This window comes from Mustelus asterias, chromosome 1, assembly GCF_964213995.1.
Source record: "Mustelus asterias chromosome 1, sMusAst1.hap1.1, whole genome shotgun sequence".
In the NCBI taxonomy this organism is placed as follows: domain Eukaryota; kingdom Metazoa; phylum Chordata; class Chondrichthyes; order Carcharhiniformes; family Triakidae; genus Mustelus; species Mustelus asterias.
In genome coordinates, this window is record NC_135801.1 from 65034990 (window position 1) to 65058378 (window position 23389).

Consider the following 23389-nt stretch of genomic DNA (forward strand, 5'->3'; position numbering starts at 1 on the left):
TCTCTGTGACAAAGTTTTACTGGCACATGATGGGTCCCACCACCACTATGATAGCTCTTCCACCATACCATAAATTCAAATAAAATAGATTTTGACTCATCAACTACCTGTATATCATCCCTTTCTGATGTTGCAACATTATCTCTGATCAATGTCATTTTTTAATTTCCTTCCTAGGTACATTGCATGCACATCTTTCCCCTTGTTTAAACCAACTTTCTATTATCGCCACTGAATAATAATCCCGTGTCACCACTTGCAATTGCAGCTCACAAACCATAGATACCACACTCAGGTATTCAAGCACATGCAAAATTAACCCATCTAGGTTTGCTTAGTACTTACTCTCATCTGATCCTTATTTCTGAAATGCTTTCTATTCTAAAGCTGCTTGTCTCTTTCAGTCCTCTGTTCACCTTTTATCTCTTCTCTAACGTATTATTCTAGTGACCCTCCCACTTCTAACTTAGTGTAAACCCGCCCCACAATTTTAATCCATGTTATTTCCTGTACAATGTTGCATGTACCAGCTTCTTATGGGCAAGAATCCATTATAAACTATGCTCTTAGTAAAGTATTCACTGGAACAATATTGAATGATTTTTCTGGATAACTCTAATATTAATTGATTTTTTAACAAAAGCTCTGCAAATTGCTTAACTCGTTACATGAGAAAATAATTGGTTGCAATTCAAACTTCATAAATTATTGTCGAAGAAAGGCATTACATCATTTTTCACAGTGAACTCAGTAAAGGTGAAGAACAATTACTGCCAGGTTAAAAAAATTTGCATCATATCTTTCCTATGAATTTAAAAGATTATAAAACAAAAATAAGTTTCAGAAATATCTATTATTGAAAATATTAGAGACATCAAATACTGTCTCAGTGATATGATACCCTGCAGCTCAGCATTCAAGGGGCTGAAAGCCATATTAAAAGGTATCCTTAAATTCAGACAGCTATGAAACTTACGCTAATGACATTTCCGAGGAAGTAATACAAGTATTCCCGACTGATTGCTTTTCCATCCTTCTCTTATTCTCCTACCCATCCTTTTTCTCTTCTTTCCTCTGTCCTTCTCCTGCTCATTCCCATCTCCTCTCATCCACCTCCTTTTCTCTCCTCCCCATCTCTTTATTACCTTCACTTGTTAACTTTGAAGAGCTTTGCCAGGGTAACTTGAGGTGCAGTGGAGATGGATGGGGATATTAGTCAAGAGGCAGCAGAGAAAGGCAGCTTGGGAATAACTTGTTTCAGGGTGCTGGGTTCCTGGTCTGCGGGATGGCTGTGAAGGAATGTTGGTTGTGTGAATGGAAGGGTTCAGGCAGCACCTTTTCTACTGATCAATTTTAGGGTTTCAATTCCGAGTGAGCAACTGAACGTTTTCTTTGGCTAATTCTGTTCTAACACCAGTTCAGGTTCAGCTTAGAACAATGATCAGAGAAGAAAAAAATGTTTTAACCTTTAAACTGAATTAAGAAAATAGGTTGAACAATATGGATGAGAAAAGCGACTACCATCATTATGAAGTGCTTCGAAAGGCTAGTCATGGCACGAATCAATTCCAGCCTCCCGAACTACCTGGATCCACTACAGTTCGCCAACCGCCGCAACAGGTCCACAGCAGACGTCAATTCCCTGGCCCTGCACTCAACTCTGGAACACCAAGATAACAAGCACACCTATGTCAGACTCCTGTTTATTGACTACAGCTCAGCCTTCAACACTATTATTCCCACGAAATAATAGTGCCTGGGCCCCTGCACTGCGACTGGATCCTGAACTTCCTAACTCACAGGCCACAATCAGTTCGGATAGGCAACAACAACACCTCCACGATCATCCTCATTGATCGATGCCTCACAAGGCTGTGTTCTCAGCCCCCTACTATACTGATTATACACTTATGACTGTTGTGGCCAAATTCCCCTTCAATTCGATTTTCAAGTTTGCCGACGACACCACTGTAGTGGGTCAGATCTCAAACAATGATGAGACAGAATACAGGAATGAGATAGAGAATCTGGTGAACTGGTGCGGCAACAATAATCTCTCCCTCAATGTCAACAAAATGAAGGAGATTGTCATCGACTTCAGGAAGCGTAAAGGAGAACATGCCCCTGTCTACATCAACGGGGATGAAGTAGAAAGGGTTGAGAGTTTCAAGTTTTTAGGTGTCCAGATCACCAACAACTTGTCCTGATCCCCCCTTGCTGACACTATAGTTAAGAAAGCCCACCAACGCCTCTACTTTCTCAGAAGACTAAGGGAATTTGGCACGTCAGCTACGACTCTCACCAACTTTTACAGTTGCACCATAGAAAGCATTCTTTCTGGTTGTATCACAGCTTGGTATGGCTCCTGCTCTGACCAAGACCGCAAAAGGTCATGAATGTAGCTTAATCCATCATGCAAACCAGTTTCCCAACCATTGATTCTGTCTACACTTCCCGCCGCTTTGGCAAAGCAGCCAGCATAATTAAGGACTCCACGCACCCCGGACATTCTCTCTTCCACCTTCTTCCGTCGGGAAAAAGATACAAAAGTCTGAGGTCACGTGCCAACCGACTCAAGAACAGCTTCTTCCCTGCTGCTGTCAGACTTTTGAATGGACTTACCGTGCATTAAGTTGATCTTTCTCTACACCCAGCTATGACTGTAACACTACTGTCTCATTTCCTTCTCTATGAACGGTATCTTCTGAGCCACTCTCTGTGAGGACAATGCAAATGTAACTCGCAGCTTTGAGTGCATGCTGTAGAGAAACGGGTTACTGCTTCCTGATGTCTGAAGACAGCTCAGTAGCAAGATGAGGCTTGGCTCTGTGGATTTTGGAGAGATGTTGCTGTCTGGATTTTGCTTCCTTTTGAGATGGTCAAGCACTAACCATTAACAAATGTTAATGCTGCCTTGATAAGCTGCTGCCTTACTGGCTCGAGTACATCCATGTGTTCAATGGCATTTCAGCTGCTTGAAGGCTGCCGTGCCCACTGGCTTGTTGATGCCATGGTAGGGCTGAACTGTGTAGTTGCTTAGGGAGGTGTGCTGGTAGAGTGCTAATCACATTCCACAGTGGCCACATGATCTCAAGACTACTGTGCCTTCCAAGGAAGATTCCATCATTAGGGCTGAAGGTGACTTATACTAATTCGATGATCACTGGGAGATTAATGAATCTTCCTGATATGTTGACAATGAAGGTTTTTTTTGTCCCCTGCGATGATGCAATAAACTCTCTGCGGTGAGTATTGGAGAGCCCCACCTGACCTGTCCAAACATTAAAAATGCATTTTTAAAAGGTCAATAGTTTGCTCTTTAAGAACCCTGCAGTGGAATGTGCAGCATTGTATCCCTTCTTGGATGCACTCTGTGACTGACAACCAAGTATCATTTGAGTTTCGTGCTTCATTACTGTTTGCTGTGCCTTGCACAACTTTGAGCTGCAAGGGGAGTTGTATTGTCAGAGGGAGGTCATCTCCTCAGATGAGGAGGACTTGCAATGGGATGAATCTAAACAGAACAAGGATTCAGAAGAGCCACATGAAGATTCCATTGCATGGGGACGATGTGGCAGACACGCCCAAGCCGTCTTCTTAGTCGCAAAATTTCAAGAGGAATAAGATGAAGGCAAGTTTTCACAATCAAAGTTCTCTACAAGTTTCAATGCAGAGGACAACAGAGGCCAAACATCTAAGAGCTGAAGTGTCTAAATATCTCTGGCATCTGTGAATGACTCAAAATCTAAAAGTCATGCAAACTCCCTAGGTACATAGCACAAACATGCTGGATCTACCTTCTGTGATCACAGATAGCCAGAGGTTTAGTGAACAAAATCCTTTTCTATTAAAGAATCTAGGGAGCTTCCAAGGTCAAATATCAGCAGTCAATGGTGCTCTCAACTTGCCAGTAAAATCCCACAGCTTGGCATGCTTCATCTTTACAGAACTGCAAGTAATAATGAGTTTTACTGAAAATGCTGGGACATGTGTCACCACCCTTATGCATCCATGTGTTTCTGATTGCAAGATTTCGCAATGGTTCCCGGTGGAGACCTGGAAGCATTAGCTGACTTAAAAGTTCACTACTGCGGTAACCTTCAGAATAACTGGCATTGGATGCTCTATAAGTCTGTGTGGCATGGGAAATTTGGCAAATGTGAGCTACTGCATCCCTAGCAAAGCAAAGATACCTGCGGCACTGTCTTTCATTTATCTCCATGTATGAGCTCCACTTCTATAGATCATAGCTTGCGGCAAACATCTTCATGTACTTGACCTCTCCTAAGCAACATTTGGAACTTTGTAGGGCCCTGCTGACTCTTGATTCTCAGGACAATGGTCTTCTGCGCCAAGCAGCAACAGGCCTTATCCTCATTCTAATCATTGATATTAACAAGACAGTGTCGCCTACAACCTGCATTCTCCAATCCTCCTTGTATCTGTGATTGGATACAATAGTTATTCCCTTTGAATGATCTCCCTCCATGTACATGACAGGAACCCAATCTCTAGCCCTGACTTGCTCTCAGTCTGTACATTGCATACCAAGACCACCCCTCGCAGGGTGATACCATCCTGGAAGATGGCAAGTAGCTGAACATTCCCCTCAGACGTGACTGCACATTCACAATGATGGTCTTAATTAGGGTCAAAAGATCCATGACGTGTAACTCACAGTCAAGCTTCTGTTGGTTGTCCTCCAGTGGTCTTGACCATTACTGTCAATAGCCAATCCTTGCACATGTGTCATACTTGCAAGCATGCTGCCTTGATGCCATGACCAAAAGAGTGGGAACATTGAGGCTTGTAGGGTCCATGCTGCTTTTGCATAGCAACCATGGCCCTTGATTGATTGACCTTATATCCATTTTCACATGCCTCTTTAAGGATTAGATGCCTTTAAGGCCATATGCATTGCAGCACCTAAAATTAATGAATTGCTGCCTAAATGTGCAACTTTATTAAAGGAGCCAAACTCATTCATTGTGCAGTAGACCCTCTGGTCTAACACTCAGCTGAGCCATGCTCTCCATGGCTTGGGCAGGAATTCTATAGGATGCCCCTTCAATCAGCCAAACAATGGTTGGCTGAAATCCTCCCATGTGCCCAGAGACCCCTCTCCAATCGATTTTTTTAAGCTTGTTTTTCAAACTGTCATTCTTAGGTAAATGTGAAAATAGTGCTGTTGATTTTCATGAGACCAGTTTCCAACCTTCCATCATCCACCAAGTTCCTCCCATCTTCCTCCATCTCCTAATTCTCATTCCTCCTGTCACCATCCAGCCTCCCCATTCCGCCTGACCCTATCACTGTTCATGTGCATATTCCTGTTCTCTCCACTGAATCCTTTAATATTGATGCTCCCCCATGCAAGTTTCAACCTGACCCCTTACATTCAGGACTTCCCCATCATAGAACCATCCAATAGCCACCCATGACCTTTTAACTATCGACTTACAGGATCCCAGATGTCTCCCCTGAATGTTACTGTTTGATTAACAGTACCGTGACTAGAATACACAGACCAAATGCCTTATGTGACTGACCGTGCCCTGCACACCTTACTATGCACGACCATCATCACAAAGAGGCTTTCCCCTGCTCAAGACCAGGACCAAGACATGCATGCCAAGCAGAGCCCCCTCACATAGCCCATTCAGTCTCTTCAATATTATACAGTCCCTGCAGTGAAGGAAGCCATTCAGTCCATCGAGTCTGCACTGACTCTCTGACAGAATATCTTAACCAGGCCTACCCCACACCCTATCCCTGTAACCACACACATTTACCCCACTAATCCCTCTAACCTACACATCTTTGGATATTTACGGGCAATTTAGCATGGCCAATCCACCTTACCTGCACATCTCTGGACTGTGAGAGGAAACTGGAGCACCCGGAGAAAACCCACACAGACATGGGGAGAATGTGCAAACTCCATGCAGACAGTCACCAAAGGCTGGAATCCCTGGTTCAAAACCTGGGTTCCTGGCACTCTGCGGCAGCAGTGCTAACCACTGTGCCACCCCGACTGCATGGCTTCAGCCCCAAGACAGTCTCTTCAATATGCCAATGCCCCCCAACTACATGCCCTCAGCCCCAGGACAGTCTCTGACTCTTCTTTGGATAATCTTATAACTCTTGCCCCAGGACAGTCTTTCATTACTCCACTATGTTACTTTATACCCGCTTGTACTGCTTCCATCTTACCCCTCCCTCGTGTTCCCCAACACCCAGTCCTGCATCTTTCTCACCCCCTCCTCTCATGTTGCACCACCCCCTCCCACCCCATACATAAGTAACCATGATTGACAATTGTATTTCATTTGTTACAAATCACTGATCCAGTATTTATTATTAAATACTATGTTTTAGGAGAAAGGGTTGGAAAAATTACAAATTACGTTAAATTTTGAAGTGGTAGATTTTATATATAAATGGATGCACAGTTATATTAAAGATGCTGTGTTTCTGAAATATAGCATTCTGATATCAGCACAAAGTACACTGTAATCCAGAAGTCGCTGTAGCTGCAATCCATCTTTTTGAATCCTGTTAGGGATGAGGTTTCACTTTCTGCAGTTTCCTACAGGTTAGTTTTACAGATTTAGAAATTCACAATCGAACGACACCACTGTGTAAAACGATACATCACTGAACTGATATTGACAGATTACAGTCGCTGACTCCATCAGCTCCAGCCATTTCACTACGGCCATCGACATTGTAAAACTGACCACTCTAATTAAGTGGGGCACTTAATTTGGAGGGGGAGCATTATTCCAGCGCATTGGCCCGTTAACGAGATGCAAATGTGGCTCCTGAAACACAACCCGCCTCGAACTCGCCATCAAGTTCGGGAGAACAAAATACTGAAATAATGTTCCACTGGCAGGAAAGTATCTTTTTCCAATCACAGCAAATCTAGTGCCCCTACCCACCACAATTCCCACTGCTGGCAGGAACGGGAGATTCTGTCCGATATATGGATTGCTCTCAGCAGTTTTTTTGAGGTAGACTTGATTGACCATTATGCTAAATATCTAAATGCTGATTTAAAAATCTCAGCAGCAAATCAAACTGGTGGCTAATTCAATAATACACTACCTAAATATATATCTAATAAAGTTAAAACATTGATGCATACAAGTTATAGTATCTACTGGGACTTTACTGGATGATCTAGCGAATAAAACATTTGACCATAAAAGAATGTTAGTAATTGTCTAGAATCCTAGTCCCAGATTTTACAGTCTTCAAATTGTCAGATACTGGACATACCTCCAAGATATGTGTTAGGAATTCCCAATGTACTGACTCTGTGGAAATTGCCTGGGAGATTTGAACTTGCGATAGGCAATTCCCATACTCCCTGGCTTCCTCCAAAAAAGTCTCCAACTCTAATGGATAGTTCTGATATACCTAATTGGATGGTTACCAGGAGAGATCAGACAGAAGAATGCCAGTCTAAATCCTGGGTAGCTATATAATAGAACCCCCGATCCCATTACACACAGTGAACCCAAACTCACCCCAAACCTTCCAACTCCCACCTCCACCCCATAACTAGCCCCCTGAATGATTACCCCACTGTGACTACCCCAACTCCCCTCAACTTGACCTCACTATTCTACCCACTGCCACCCTACGCACCTGTCACCCTAACGATGTTCCACCTACTAACCTCACCCACCTGCCATCCTACCCTCTTACCCTCCTCACCCATGCAGCTTGTGTTGTAAAAACTTTGGGTTCATTTTCCCCTGATGATCCAGTGCTGTGAGAAAGCAGTCTGACTGAAGGTACGCTCCACATTTCTGAAGAAGCTGGGGTCGGAAGTCCCAGTCAGGAATATAGAGGCAAGGTGTGGCAGAGAAAGGTAGAAGCAGAGTGGCAAACCAACAGTGGTTGCCACTCCTCAGAGGATTCAGGCTATATTTTGTTTTAATTATTAACATAGCCAATCCTTGTATAAATTATTTGCAATGTAACACAACTCAGAAGCACTTGTTATCAGATATGTTCACCGCCAGACAAAGTTGTATTGCACAGACCTTCCATGATTATTATGCATAACTGTCTACACACACAAGAAAGAATAAATACAGCATGCTTTGAAATTATTTTTCCTTTCATCATGTCATTATCTATTTGGAAATTGTATTAAGTTGATTTAAGTTTGTCAGGCAATCGAGGGAGTATTATGGTTCTGCAGAATACTACATTTATTCCCCAAAGTTTACATAAAGAATTATGGTGCTGAAATTCTGTGGGGGGTTATACAGATCTCCCACCATTCCTCGAGGAGACTGGTGGAACCCATGGCAATAGCAAAAATATGTATGACCCTTATGGAACTTTAAAGCCTTTGAATGTATTTAGTCACTGAAACTAAATCTTTGAAAATTAAAGAAAGCAATCCTTCACTACATAAAATATGCTCTTTAAAGCAACATCTACCTTATGTTAGCCGCTATATAAAATTGGAGTGGATCAGATTTTGTAATTGCATAGGATACATACATGATGCCTTATTTGAATTTTAATTGTGCAAGATTAACAAAGCATACGAGCCTTATATTTTTGAAAAGGACTGAAAGTAAATAATTCAAGTGAAAAATATTGACAATGTATGAAATGGGGTAAATTTAAATAAAGTACTTTACCTGTGTGTTAGTCGCCTATGGCTAATGCAAACCACTCTGTGGTTGTCTTGTGCGATGCACACTTTGTGTCGACTACATTTCACATTTAGGCATGGATCTTTGGTAGAATCGAGCCCTAGAGAAAATAATTGGAAAAAGAAACTAAGTACTGTGCAAATGAAGTAGAACTTCAACTGTCATTTTAAATACCAAAACAAGGGGGTATCAAAACCAGTTGTCATTCCCAGTCCAAAAATAAAGATAAGCTTAGAAATTGATTTCCTTTATTTTGACAGAGAGGACGGTGAGAATGGTGGAATTTTGTGACGGAAATTTTTATGGAAACAAGTCCATAAATATGCTTTCAAATTAATTTGATAAATGCTGGCAAAAAGGAATTGTTAAAAGTTATTTGAAACTATTAAGAACGTAGAACTAGATTAGGTGACTCACATAAAATGCCAAATGGCCAGTTTCTGTGCTTTAATGTTTATAACTCAGATATAAAGAAATAATAATGTTTGCAAAATGCTCTGATACCTATGAGCCACGACCTAAGTCGATTAGCTGGCAAAATATCTTTTAATAAGACTCTATTTTCCTATTTGACAAAGTTTCCTCTTGCTTTAATTTATTTTTTGGCCCACATGATGCCTAAGGCTGAAATAGTGGACAAATTGTTTGTCCAAAAGATTTTATCTTCAGCTCTGTGGCCTTCATCAGAAGGTACCAAAAGTGGTCCAGCCATGTCTGTTCCTTCAGATTTCATGATGTGGGGATGCCGGCATTGGACTGGGGTAAACACAGTAAGAAGTCTGACAACACCAGGTTAAAGTCCAACAGGTTTATTTGGTAGCAAATGCCACTAGCTTTCAGAGCACTGCCCCTTCGTCAGGTGGAGTGAGAGATGTGCTCACAAACAGGGCATACAGAGATGCAAACTCAATTTACAGAATAATGATTGGAATGCTAATCAAGCTAATCAAAGCTAATACAGCTAATCAAGTCTTAAAAGTACAGACATTGTGAGTGGAGAGAGCATTAAGCACAGGTTAAAGAGATGTGTATTGTCTCCAGACAGGACAGAGAGTGAGATTTTGCATGTCCAGGCAAGTTGTGGGGGTTACAGATAGTGTGACATGAACCCAAGATCCCGGTTGAGGCCGTCCTCATGTGTGCGGAACTTGGCTATCAGTTTCTGCTCAGCAACCCTGCGGTGTCATGTGTCGTGAAGGCCGCCTTGGAGAACGCTTACCCGAAGATCAGAGGCTGAATGCCCGTGACCGCTACCTTCAGATTTCTGCTACCTTCAGATTTCACCAGCCCTTTCCTGCATAACCTGTAATACCACAAATTCCATTTGATGTTATTCTGTTTGACAATTTCAAAATAAGATGAGTATCAAAGCTATGTACCTCTCTGTTCTGTGGCATTAATTGCTAGTTTTTTTTAACGCCAGAGGATTTTTACAGTATCTTCATTGCAGGGTGAATGTAAGCCTACTTGTGACACTAATAAATAAACTTTAAAAAAATCACAGCAAAGTCAGAAATCTCTAAGATAATGCATTATTCTTCAAGTATAAGCAACACCACAAATGATGTTCATTATATTTGAACTTTAGCGTAACACGAATGGCAAACAGCACAAACATTCAAGCACAAGTCACCAGAATACTGCTGAGAATGAGACCTGTGAAAGCATTAATACTATTTAGACCTTGCAGCAAGAGATACTGAAACCCCTGCTTAAGGGGCCTTTAAACCAAAGTAGGTTAGTTAGAGACCATAATGTGCCTTATACTAAAGATATCACAATGTACCTCCTACATATATTATGCAAAGGTATTGTTTATTAACCACAGTAATGGATTTTTAACAAGTATTGTAACTTTGAAATGTAGTTTTAAAGGTATTTGTGAGCTTTGGTCAAAAACAATTGCTCCACAGCGTAATGGGGAAAAGTGAAATCAGACAGACTGCATTCTCTGGTAAAGATAGGATAGAATTATTAGAGTAAAGTCCTTGCAGCTGAAGAATTGCTGAGATTATAAATGAATAGAAGTGTTCAAGTGCTAATTGCAATGAATGGAAGTATTCAGCTTTTGCTGATAAAGGTGTGGTCGGCCAGACAGGAAAAGTGACTCCTTATCAATTCTCATGGTCTGACAGCCTGATGTATGTAAGCAGGTTGCTACGCGATAGAGGAAGGACTTTTGAGTCCAATTAGCCAATGAATTTCTCATAATGCCAGGAGATAGAATGCTATTGGCCAAGGTAAATAATGTGTATTAATGCAATTGGACCATCCAGTCTGTATGACAGATCAGGCGGGGAATATAAACCTTCAAAAATGGTATATCAATTGTGCTCATGTGTTGTAACTTCAGAGAGAAGTTGGAATCCTTCATGCATCTCCTTCCCAATATGTATTCGTCAAATAAAGACACGTCTTTGAATCAGGAACTGAGTTCACGAGTCTTTGTATTTACCTTATGTTTTAGCGATACACAGCCTCAAAAGAAAATACCCACTTTGGCGCTGCGAGCAGGGTGAAGTCACTGGATTCCAGCAGCAGGACGTGACTTCTAAGAGAGGGTGAGTATGTTTTATTTTAACCACCCCAAGTAGTCAGAGGAGTGCATGTTGGGCCATCAGAGCAATAAACTGACTCACCCGACTCGACATGAGAGGTTGCGATACAGTGTCACTGAATGCTAAACTGCAGGGGGAGGGGGAGGGTGCATGGACGGACACACACTACCGCCTTGCACAGCAGAGTGAAAAGCTGCGCAGTGGGGAACGACGTGAGAGGTTGGTTGCGCTCAATACGGAGGACCAAAAAGATCCTGGAACACTCCGCCCATCAGAGCTAAAAAGCTGCACAATGGTGAAGCACTTGGAGAGAGAGCTGCGCCAAGAGTTGATGGAGGTTTTGGCGCTAGAGGTCCTCACAGAAGGACAGAAAGGTTAGTGCTAAGGGGTGCTTGGTAAAATAGAAAAGTGGTGAGAGTGCTGGAGGAAGCGCTAGAGGTCCCCATGGGGGACAAAAGAGTAGTGAGAGTCTTGGGTGTGTTGAGAGCGGGACTCAAGGAGTTAAAAAGAGATAGAAATGCAAACAGTCTGTTTGTTTAGAGAGGGTGTGAGATTACAGGGGTTGGACCGCCCTCGTGTGGTGGAGTACAGTATGGCAGATATCTTATCTTTGGAATTTAATTATAGGTTGGACGAAATAAAACAAAGGTTTCTTTTTATGTTTATGTGTGTGAGTATAATAAATTACTTTTCCCCCGTTGGGATCTTATGATAGTGAGATTGAAAAAGAGTTAAGATCAAAGAGATTGGAATGCATATAGATTTTTGAAATTCCTTGATCTTGGAAATGGTCGGTGGCCACGATCATTTTCAATAGAAGGGATAGGAATTTGACAGAGATTTGAGCTCTGCCATTTTGGAAAAGGAAATTTGAAAACTGCATCAATCTCAAAATGGCATTATGTTACATCTGCAAAGTTGCAAGAGATTTAACCATTTCAGCAAACAGTTGATTTGATTTTGTATCATTCTGATGCTGGGAGCAGAGTCGTAGACATAATTGAATATGTAAAAGTAAAACTTAGATTGGGAATAGTGCAGGATAAATCTAGTTTTGGATTAATCTGGATTAAAACTTCTTGTCAAATTTAGAATTAGTTTCTGAAAAAGGAGTCAGTACGGAGTTTTTTGAATGATCTTATGACGTCCAGTTGAGAAAACTTACTCCGCCCCTTTTGAAACAAGCAGACAATTAACCAATTCTGTCCCAGACAGGATGGATCTTTGTGTTTTAAAGATTTGCAGTAACTTTAAGCCAATATAGTAGAAATTGTTAACTCAAATCAAAATCCAGCAGAGGGAGGAGAATATTTAGTGAGGAGATTACACAAGATAGAATGAGTGGGGGAATGCAAAGTGTACATTCACCCCTAATGGATAACTTGTAATAATAGCACCGCTCAATTAGGGCTGTTCAACAATGATAGTGACCTAACAGCATTTTAGTGGAATTGTGAGCAATGGATGTTTAAAATTAGTGAATCAATCACAAGGCTGAGAGAACTAGTTCAGAGGCATGCACACCCTGTTGTAAATTTTGGATCTGGGAAGGTTGAAAACTGCATTAGATGCCAGATGGGCTCAAAGGGAAAGCCAGCTCTCACCACTAAACTAACAGATTATTATAATTAGAGATGAGGGAAATAATCCAGTGGAATAAATGAACATTAAAGGAAAGGAACAGGCATGCGATGTACAGATGAGATATGGGAAGTGAACAGGGTAAAAGAGACATTTTAGAAGAGCTGATAGTAAATGGAGGAGGACAGGATTAAAGGTGGGATTCATTTGATGGATATAGGGAACAACAATGGTGATACAAGAAAATAAACTTTTGAAGAGATTCTAAAAAAAGTTTAGGTGGTAGCTATGGACGACAACATTTTTTTTTATAAAGAGATAAGATAGACACTAATGAACATTTGAAAGCCCACAACACTCTTTTCTGAGTTTGGAATAATTCTGATATAAGAAAATGTACTGTAAGCAAGCTACCTTAATAAAATAATGTTACCTAAGATAAAGAATGAGCAACAAAAATAAGTTACTGCCTGGAATCAAATTGAAAGGTTTGATCTCTTTTCAAAGATGTTATTATGTTGTAGAATTTAGTGAAAAAGAAATTCCAGAGGATTGGAAGAAAGTTATGCTTTGTGTGCAAAGGCCTCTCACCGGAAAAGGGGTAAGATAAGTATTGGAGTCTTTTTAATTATTGCAGGAATTTTGTAAGAGATTATGCAGTGCTTGTAAAGTCTTTACAGGAGCTGATCAAAGGAGGAAGAGCTAGATGCGAGAGAGTGGAATGGGGAGAGAAGGAATTTAAAACAAGCCATGACTACCAGGAGACAGACATGTAGCGATCAGCAGAGATGTAAGGAAGAATCCCGCAGGAGTGCAAGGAATGGAAAATGAATGGGTTGAGGAAGTGACTGAGGAAGCAAGTGGACGGTTAGCGGAGGAGCCACTTGCAGGTGAAGGAGTAATTAACCAATATGTAGATGGGGCAAAAAAGTATGTCAATGGAGAACCTCACACAGCATGGTGGTGGTAGATGATGAGGGAACGGTGATTGCAGGAGAACAAATCCCCAGGAATAATTCAGCATAAGTAGCGGAGTTGTTGGCTTTAACTAAGGCTTTAGAATGGAGCGAAGGAAAACGGGTCAATATTTATACCGACAATAGATAAGCATTTGGAATAGTGCATGATTACAACCTAGAGCAGTTGTGGTTTTGTGACTTCTAGTGGGGGACATGTACAGCATGAGGATTTAATTAGGAATTTACTGCGAGCAGCTCACAGCACCCTAGAAGCAGTAACAAAATTTCAAGCCCACTGAAAAATTACGAGTCAGGCACAGGAAGGAAACAGCATAGCTGATAAAGCAGCTAAGGCTTTAGTGGGACAGGATTGGGAATGGAAACAGTCTAAAGGAGTAGCAACTATAGTAGTCAGGGACAGCTCAGATATAGAACATAGAAAAATTACAGCACAAAAAGGTCCTTTGGCCCACAAGTTGCGCCAGTCATGTCCCTACCTACCTAGGCTTATATATAGGCTTACCTATAACCCTCAATCCTATTAAGTCCCATGTACTCATCCAGAAGTCTCTTAAAAGACCCTATCGAGTTTGCCTCCACCACCACTGACGGCAGCCGATTCCACTCACCCACCACCCTCTGAGTGAAAAACTTACCCCTGACATCTCCTCTGTACCTACTCCCCAGCACCTTAAACCTGTGTCCTCTCGTAGCAGCCATTTCAGCCCTGGGAAAAAGCCTCCGAGAATCCACCCGATCTATACCTCTCAACATCTTGTACACCTCTATCAGGTCACCTCTCATCCTTTGTCTCTCCAAGGAGAAGAGACCGAGCTCCCTCAGCCTATCCTCATAAGGCATGCCAACCAATCCAGGCAACATCCTTGTAAATCTTCTCTGCACCCTTTCAATCATTTCCACATCCCTCCTGTAATGAGGCGACCAGAACTGAGCACAGTACTCCAAGTGGGGCCTGACGAGGGTCTTATAAAGCTGCATCATTATCTCCCGACTCCTAAACTCAATCCCTCGATTGATGAAGGCCAGCACACCATACGCCTTCTTAACCACCTCCTCTACCTGCGAGGCCGATTTTAGAATCCTATGGACCCAGACCCCAAGGTCCTTCTGATCCTCTACACTGCTAAGAGTCTTATCCTTGATATTATACTCCTTCATCCCATTTGACCTGCCAAAATGGACCACTACACATTTATCCGGGTTGAAGTCCATCTGCCACTTCTCCGCCCAGTCTTGCATCCTATCTATGTCATGCTGCAGCTTCTGACATCCCTCCAACCTATCCACAACACCACCAACCTTCGTGTCGTCGGCAAACTTACCAACCCATCCCTCCACTTCCTCATCCAGGTCATTTATGAAAATGACAAACAGCAAGGGTCCCAGAACAGATCCCCGAGGCACACCACTGGTGACCGACCTCCATTTAGAAGACGACCCATCTATACCCACTCTCTGCTTCCTTTGGGCAAGCCAGTTCTGGATCCACAGGGCAGCAGCCCCTTGGATCCCATGCCCTCTCACTTTTTCTAGAAGCCTTGCATGGGGGATCTTATCGAACACCTTGCTGAAGTCCATGTAAACCACATCTACCGCTTTTCCTTTGTCAATGTGTTTAGTCACATTTTCAAAGAACTCCACCAGGCTCGTAAGGCACGATTTGCCTTTGACAAAGCCGTACTGACTACTTTTGAGCATACTAAACGTCTCTAAATGTTCATAAATCGTGTTCCTCAGGATCTTCTCCATCAACTTACCAACCACTGAGGTTAGACTCACCAGTCGGTAATTTCCTGGGCTATCCCTATTCCCTTTCTTGAATATAGCAACCACATCCGCAATCCTCCAATCCTCCGGAACCTCTCCCATCTCCATCAACGACGCAAAGATCATCGCCAGAGGCTCTGCAATCTCTTCCCTCGCCTCCCACAGTACCCTGGGGTACATCCCATCCGGTCCCGGCGACTTATCTATCTTGATGCTATTCAAAATTTCCAACACATCCTCTTTCTTAATGTCCACATACTCAATCTTTTCTGTCCGCCTCAATCCTGTAGTACAACCACATATTGATGTGAAACAAATGCAGGAACAAGCAGGTGATGAGGAAAAGGAAACACGGGATAATGACAGGAGACAGAAAGATCAGATGGACTATGGAGAAGGGAAGGAAAAATAATAGTCTCCGAGGTAATACAGCAATCGTTGTTGAAAATGTACCACAGATTAACATAGGCAGAGGCAAAATGTTTAATTTGTTAAGGGAATGTTGGTGGTGGAAGCAGATGGGAAGAGATGTGGCGAAGTTTTGTCAGAGATGTTTGCAGTGCACCCTAGTGGAGCCAGATCATCCCTGCAGGATAATTAAACATTAAAATGGAAAGTTAGCCAAGACGCAAAGGACTATGGGAAAATTTACAAATGGATTTTACAGGGCCTTTGCCAAGGGTCCAAGGAAAGACGTATTGTTTGGTAATTGTAGATTAGTCTACTATTGGCAAATAGTAGACTAATGTCTTTGTTGGACTAATGTCCCATGTCTTTGGGGCGGCAAGGTGGCACAGTGGTTAGCACTGCTGTCTCACAGTGCCAGGGACCTGGGTTCGATTCCCGGCTGGAGTCACTGTCTGTGTGGAGTTTGCACATTTTCTCCGTATCTGTGTGGGTTTCCTCCTGGTGTTCTGATTTTCTCCCACAGTCCAAAGATGTGTGGGTTAGGTGGATTGGCTATGCTAAATTGCCCCTTAATGTCAGGGGGATTAACTAGGGTAAATGCATAGGGTTATGGGATAGGGCCTGAGTGGGATTGTGGTCGGTGCAGACTCGATGGGCCGAATGGCCTCCTTCTGCACTGTAGGATTCTATAAATGAGATAATACCTAGGTGGGGAAGGTCTCTTCAATTAGACTCAGACCAAGGAACCTACTTCACGGGTAGAATTTTAAAGGAAGTCTGTTGAATGTTAGGAATAAAGCAAAGATTTCATATACCATACCACCCTCAGAGCTCAGGGATAGTGGAACGTATGAACCAAACACTGAACAACAGTCTAGCTAAAACTATTTTAGAAGAAAAAAACAATTGGGTGCGAACTTTGCCTGCAATATTGCTGCGACAAAGGGCTACTCATAGAACAGGACTAACCCCTTTTGAAATGAAGACAGGCAGAACAATGCACCTCCCAGAGGATGCAATTACAGGTGGAGGTGAACATGAGACAGGCCAAGGGGCAGTATTTCAATGTATGAGAAATTTAATAGATCATTTACATTCTCTCAAAGAGCAGGTAATCACTCAGCAGCAGCACAGAGACTGGACTAAACTGGCAAAAGAGAATACTCCTAAATGTCTACACACAAGATAAGGTAATGGTGAAATTAATGACAGACAAAAAAGGGCTTGGATGTCATTGGGAAAGGCGTTGTGAGGTGGTGGTCACAGGACAATCATGTGCCCTGATTAATGAGAAGTATGGTACAATGGCGACACTGGACCCAGATAAAACCTTACTCAAACGAGCAATCCTGAAATTTTATATTTACAGCAATGTTAATAAAGAGAATCTGAATTTGCAGGCAAATTATTAGATTGGGCTGGATCATGGCGTTAATTGTAGCGGAGTTTTTAGAAAAGGGGAAGTAGAAATGATTTAATTAACAAGTTACTAACTTTAAGGACGAGAAGGCACCTTTGGTTTATATTCACAGAATATCTGCTATAGCGAAGATTTTTGAACATCTACAGCTACAATCAAAATTAACTGAACATACCCCAACACAGAAGCAAGACAAGAGCATGGAACAGAGTGTAACGTGGTTGCTACGCGAGTTTGTAAATAAGTTTTACTTACTTGACATTGACCAACAGTTGGGATTTGACTGTAAGAACTCATTATGAATAAATGTGTTTTTATCTTTTTAGTATTGAATGTACAGATTTTGACTCGGGTAGGACCAGCAACTGAGGTCCTTCAGCATTCCCCTCGGGAGGTACGTGTTAATACTTACTTATATTTGGCGCACACACGTTAGATTGACCGATCAGGCAAAGTGTTGGGTATGTTCACACGTTCCCATTCATGTGGGAGGGGATATGCCTACATACCAGGATTTTCAAGCTGGGAGGTAAGGGAAGAGTTTTACAACAGTGAGGCCTGTGCAGGAAGGTTAAATTATATGAGGCGTACACACCTAATCTAATAAGATCAGCTCCTAGCCTAGCTTTGAAGCAGCCAACACCAAAACCAAGAGGAATCTATTGCACAGAGAATTTGGGAGGTTCTGGGAAAAATTTAGGTGTAAGCGAATGTGATTATACAGTAACCCCAAGGAGTGTGCTATGCCCGAGTCCACCAGTAATGACCAGTCATGTAATATATCGTATTGCTTTAGTGGAGCTGGTACATTGGATTTGTGGCGATAGAGTGTATGCTTAGCTTCCTGTCATATGGAAGAGGTCTGTTACATTGGATATGTAATTCCGTACATATATCACACTCCTGAACTCCCTCGGCTGCCAAGACATTGGCGAGATATCACAGAGACAGAATGGTTTTTTGGCATAAAGTTTCCCCAATATGGAGTAGCTAAAACAATGTGAGAGACTATGATTGTGCACCCCATTTTGGAATAAGTTGCCAATACAGCAACTGCCCTCACGCAGATCAATGATGAAATTGTTGCCACGCGTACTGTGGTGCCTCAACATAGAATGGCATTGGATTATGTCTTGGCAGCAAGGAGAGGGACGTGCAGTAATTGGATCAGAATGTTGCACCTAAATACCAGACAGTTCAGAAAACATAACTAATCTGGTTGAACACACCAAGAAGGAGGTGGAAAAACTTAAAAACCATTAACCATTTACCTTAGGTGTAAGTGAACATACCCCAACACAAGCTGGCTAGACTCTTTGGGAACATTGATTCTGCAAGAGATTATATTATTTTTCATTGTGATCCTAGTGTTAGTAATAATTGTATACTAATCAAATGTGGATGTATGTGACTTTCTAAGTCCGTGGAAAGCACAGCATCAGTGATGGCAGTCAGAGTAGGGAAGTAAGGGTACCAGAAGTCAGGTCATCCAAAAGGATGTTTATTGGGATACATCTATTTTGTGGTCTATTCTTGGGCTAGCCAAGGGCCAAGAGGGGGAACTGTAGCAGAGGATACTGTAACCTCTACTTAAACGGCTTTTAAATCAAAGTAGGTTAGTTAGAGACCATATTGTGCTTTATACCAAAGGTATCATGATGTGCCTCTTACATATATTATGCAAAAGTATTATTTATTAACCGCAGTAATAGATTTTTAACAAGTATTGAAACTTTGAAATGTAGTTTTAAAGATATTTGTGAGCTTTGATCAAAAGCAATTGCCCCACAGCGTAATGGGAAAATGTGAAATCAGACAGACTGCATTTTCTGTTAATGATAGGATACAGAATTATTAGACCAAAGTCTCCGGTTGCAGCTGGAGAATTGCTGAGATTATAAATGAATAGAAGTGTTCAAGTGCTAATTGCAATGAATGGAAGTATTCAGCTTTTGCTGATAAAGATATGGCCAGCCAGACAGGGAAAGTGACTCCTTAACAATTCTCATGGTCTGACAACAGCCTGATGTACGTAAGCAGGTTGCTAAGCGATTGGGTCCAATTAGCCAATGAATTCCTAATAATGCCAGGAGGTAGAATGTTACTGGCCAAGATAAATAATGTGTATTAATGTAATTGGACTATCCAGTCTGTATGACAGATTGGGCGGGGAATAAAAACCTTCGAAAATGGTATATCAATTATGTTCATGTGATGTAACTTGAGAGAGAAGTTGGAATCCTTCCTGCATCTCTCTCCCACCCTCAAAAGAAAACCCCCGTCAACAGACCTTTACTAAACATTTTTTTTTCCAGCAAGTTTAGTTTTCTATGGGATGATGGCATCAATGTAAATATTCATATTTATCCTTTATGCACACAGGCTGATTAAATAGACTGAGAGCAGCAGAAAATTCAGAAAATGTTGGCATATTTCCCTTCCTGTGACTTATAAATTCAAATACAATGAAGTCTGCCTAAATGTGTTAAGACCACAAGAAATAGGAGTATGCTATTCAGCCTCTTGAACCTGCAATGCCATTTTTTTTTAAGCGTGCGCGGTAATCACTAACCAAGGCAATAGCTTCTGTAATGCCTAAATGGACCTTTCAGAGCCCTCCACTGAATTTTCTTAGGGAACAGTCTTCAATGATCTGAGTCACTGATTGGAGTGCACCACAGCTGCAGTTTGGGTTCCCAGCAAGGCCCCACTTGTACCACTTGGCTGGAAAAAGGTCTTGGCCAGTGCGAAACGGTTGAAGAGTGCCCAATGTTGGTGTAACAGGTTGTAAGCAGGTGGGCAGGCTGTGGGACCTGTGAAGAGGAAGTGGTTTTTAATGGTGGCATGTTGATTCCATTCCTGCTGCCATAGGACCTCTGCTGTTATTCCTTAGCATGGTGGTTTTGGCCATACAGGCTGGCGTGATGGGAGGAGTAGTAGTAGGTGGATTAGTAAGGTCCTAATGTGGTGGCAGCTTGGTTTGATGTAAACCTTCTACAGCAGCTTTCTTGTTGCAATTTTCCACCTTATGTGAGGGGATGGGATGTTGCTCAGGATTGGGAGCCAAAAGAGTTGAGTTGATCAGAGGATACCCGAGACGAAGCTTTATGTTGAGCTGGGTATCTACAAAACTGTTATGGGATGAGTTGCACCAGTTCTCTGCAGTCGTGTGAATGATGGCAAGAGCTGAGGTATTTGAGGTTTGAGCATCGCACCACATAACGAGCCAGCAAGTTTGCAGAGGAGGTTGTTTCCCATTTTGGTCTTTGCTGCTGTTTTACACAGATGTTTTTTGTATGTCAGAGTTCAATCAAGGGTAACATCAAGGTGTTGTTCATGATTCAGTCTCTTGCATTCAAGGAGATGTTGCGTTCCCTCTTGGCACTGACCTTGTGGAGGTGGAATATATTTGAGATTATTTTCGTTGGTCTGATTGCAGCCTCAACTCCATTTTCCTGCCTGCCGCAATTACCCTTGACTCCCTTGTAGATCAAAATCTGTCTAACTCAACCCCTAATACATTCAATGATCAAGCCTCCACTGCTCTCTGCGATAGAGAATACCAAATATTATTGACCCACTGCGAGAAAGAAAATCCTCCTCGTCTCCCTTAAATGAGAGATCCCTTATGTGCCCCCTGGTTTTATACTTCCTCATGGTGGGAATATTGTTATTATCTTGATAGAGACCAATAACTATTTTTAAAAATCTAAATACACAATCCAAGTTCTTTACTAAAAGAATGAAACCACAAGATTCCATGATATAAAACAGAAGAACCTTTCCTATTCAAGAGCCAACAAAGTGAAAATTAAATACTATCTATCCTATACTCTAACATCGAGAATTAACATGAATTAATTATGAATTAACAAGCAAACTGTGGTCAAATATAAACTACAACTTTTGCATGAAATGGAAGAAACTACTAAAACAAGACTTACAAATCGGCTCAGCTGTCCACTCAGATTTTTCATGATCACACTCGATTATAAAGTCCTCCAAAACCCTTTGTTCCTCACAAAGAATTTCAGCTCAAAACCTTCTTGGAGAAAGTCTGATTCCCAGCCAACAAATTGTTTTTGTTTTTTTTAAAGAAACTAGGAGGGTCAGTTTCCCTATGTATGTTAAGCTGTTCCAGTTCCCTTTCTGCTACCCTTTTCAGTTCATTTTAGTTAAGGTCTGCCTCAAAAAATATAATTTAATTTAAAAGCACAGATTCCCTCACAACATCCCCTCAGCGTCCACCCTGTCAAAGCTCCCTCAATCTCACGAGTTTCAATAAGAGCACAAATAATTAAAGGAAGACGAAGATAAGTTTTAAAAAAGGAAGAGATGATAGGTAGGAGAGCACTGCTATCCTGCACAATTAATTATGCTTGGAACAGGAAGCACATGACAGAGTGCATTATACAAGACAAAAAATAGAACAAACACTGGAACAAAATATTGAGTTACAATCAGAAAGTCAAGACTAAATGAGAAAGTGGAAGATTCAAGAGCAGCTTTGAAGGAGTCAGGGCAACAGACAGTTGCCTCCATGAAGCAGACTACATCCAGTGTTCAATAAAATCCGACAGCTTCAGGCACTAATTGGCCATGAGCAAGCATTTGTGATTGCTGTCTCAAAATCTAGAGCAGGTGACCCTGCTCCTTGTTAGGACAATATACTAGAGAACGCTAATAACTCTGCTCTGCCTCTCACATGAATCAACGAAATACCAGTGTGTGTGATCACCTGAGTCAGGGTCACAGGATGGGGTGAGGCCAAGACTGAAGAGGAGGGGGAGGAACGATGAAGAACCATTTTCATTCACTCGGATCAGGGAAGACGTCACCACCTGACCACGCATTGGTCCCTTCCCTTACAAGGTTAGGGCTCGGAAAAAGGAGTTGTGGGTAATAGTATTGGATGGCAAATATTGGGATACTAGTGTGTGTATGTGCAGATGTGATTTGCTGCAACTGAAGAATGCATGAGAGTCTTGGCTGAGAACCCAGACTCAAAAAAGAATGACTTTGATGAGTTTCTTGATCCATGGGCAGGGAAATTTTGACTTTGCTTGATTGACATCTCATAGAATCCTACGGTGCAGAAGAAGGCCATTTGGCCCATCAAGTCTGCACCAACCACAATCCCACCCAGGTCTTATCCCCATAACCCCATGCGAAGTCCCCCTGATACTAATGGGCAATTTAGCATGACCAATCCACCTAACCCGCACATCTTTGGAGTGTGGGAGGAAACCGGAGAACCCGGGAGGAAACCCATGCAGACACGGGGAGAATGTGCAAACTCCACAGACAGTGACCCAAGCCAGGATTCGAACCTGGGTCCCTGATGCTGTGAGGCAGCAGTGTTAACCACTGTGCCACCGTGCCGCCCATCTCTGAGAGTTTGTAATAAGCTGATTTTTCTGTCATATCTTTTGTCAATGTCTCAAAGTTTATCTACACAAGCTTAAAAGGCACCAAATGCTTAGAGCTTCTGTTATTGATAGTTTAATGTCCTGTGTGATTGATACTGTTATAGGGTTATAGGAACACCAGTTTGCTTTCAGAAAATTATAAATGGTACTTTTTCTAAGCAGTTTCACAATACCATTGTTACTGTTCAGTTCATTCATTCTGCAAATTGTGTGCACTGGGGAATGAGCATGGAAGGGTCATGGGTTGACATGGAGGGTATGAGGGGCTGGGGTGGAGGAGGGGGGCAAGAGGGCTATAAGGAACCATAGGCATAGGTGGGGGCATAAGTTTGTATTAAGTTGGCATGGGGGGGGGGGCATGGGTAAGAGCTTTAAAGTTACCTTTCAAAAAGTTCCCAAATCCTGACTATCATTCATGACTCCCCTGAGGGCCATGAAACACAAGTCATGGAGAAGCTGACCTGACTCCATTAAAATTGCCAAGGGCTTGGCGATGCCGATGTTCACAATGTAGCACAGCAGGTGAGGAGTGCAGGGTGCAGGTTCACTACCGCACCTTTAT

General features: G+C 42.1%; 1 protein-coding gene across 2 annotated transcripts in view; it reads right to left on the bottom strand.

Annotated features, from left to right (window-relative positions):
* Positions 1-23389, bottom strand: part of spock3 (SPARC (osteonectin), cwcv and kazal like domains proteoglycan 3) — a 578102-nt gene that overhangs the window by 289215 nt on the left and 265498 nt on the right. For both annotated transcript variants that reach the window (XM_078212462.1, XM_078212559.1), the window contains one exon: positions 8670-8784. In XM_078212462.1, the coding sequence (XP_078068588.1) occupies positions 8670-8784 (115 nt within the window). The remainder of the gene's footprint in view (positions 1-8669; positions 8785-23389) is intronic.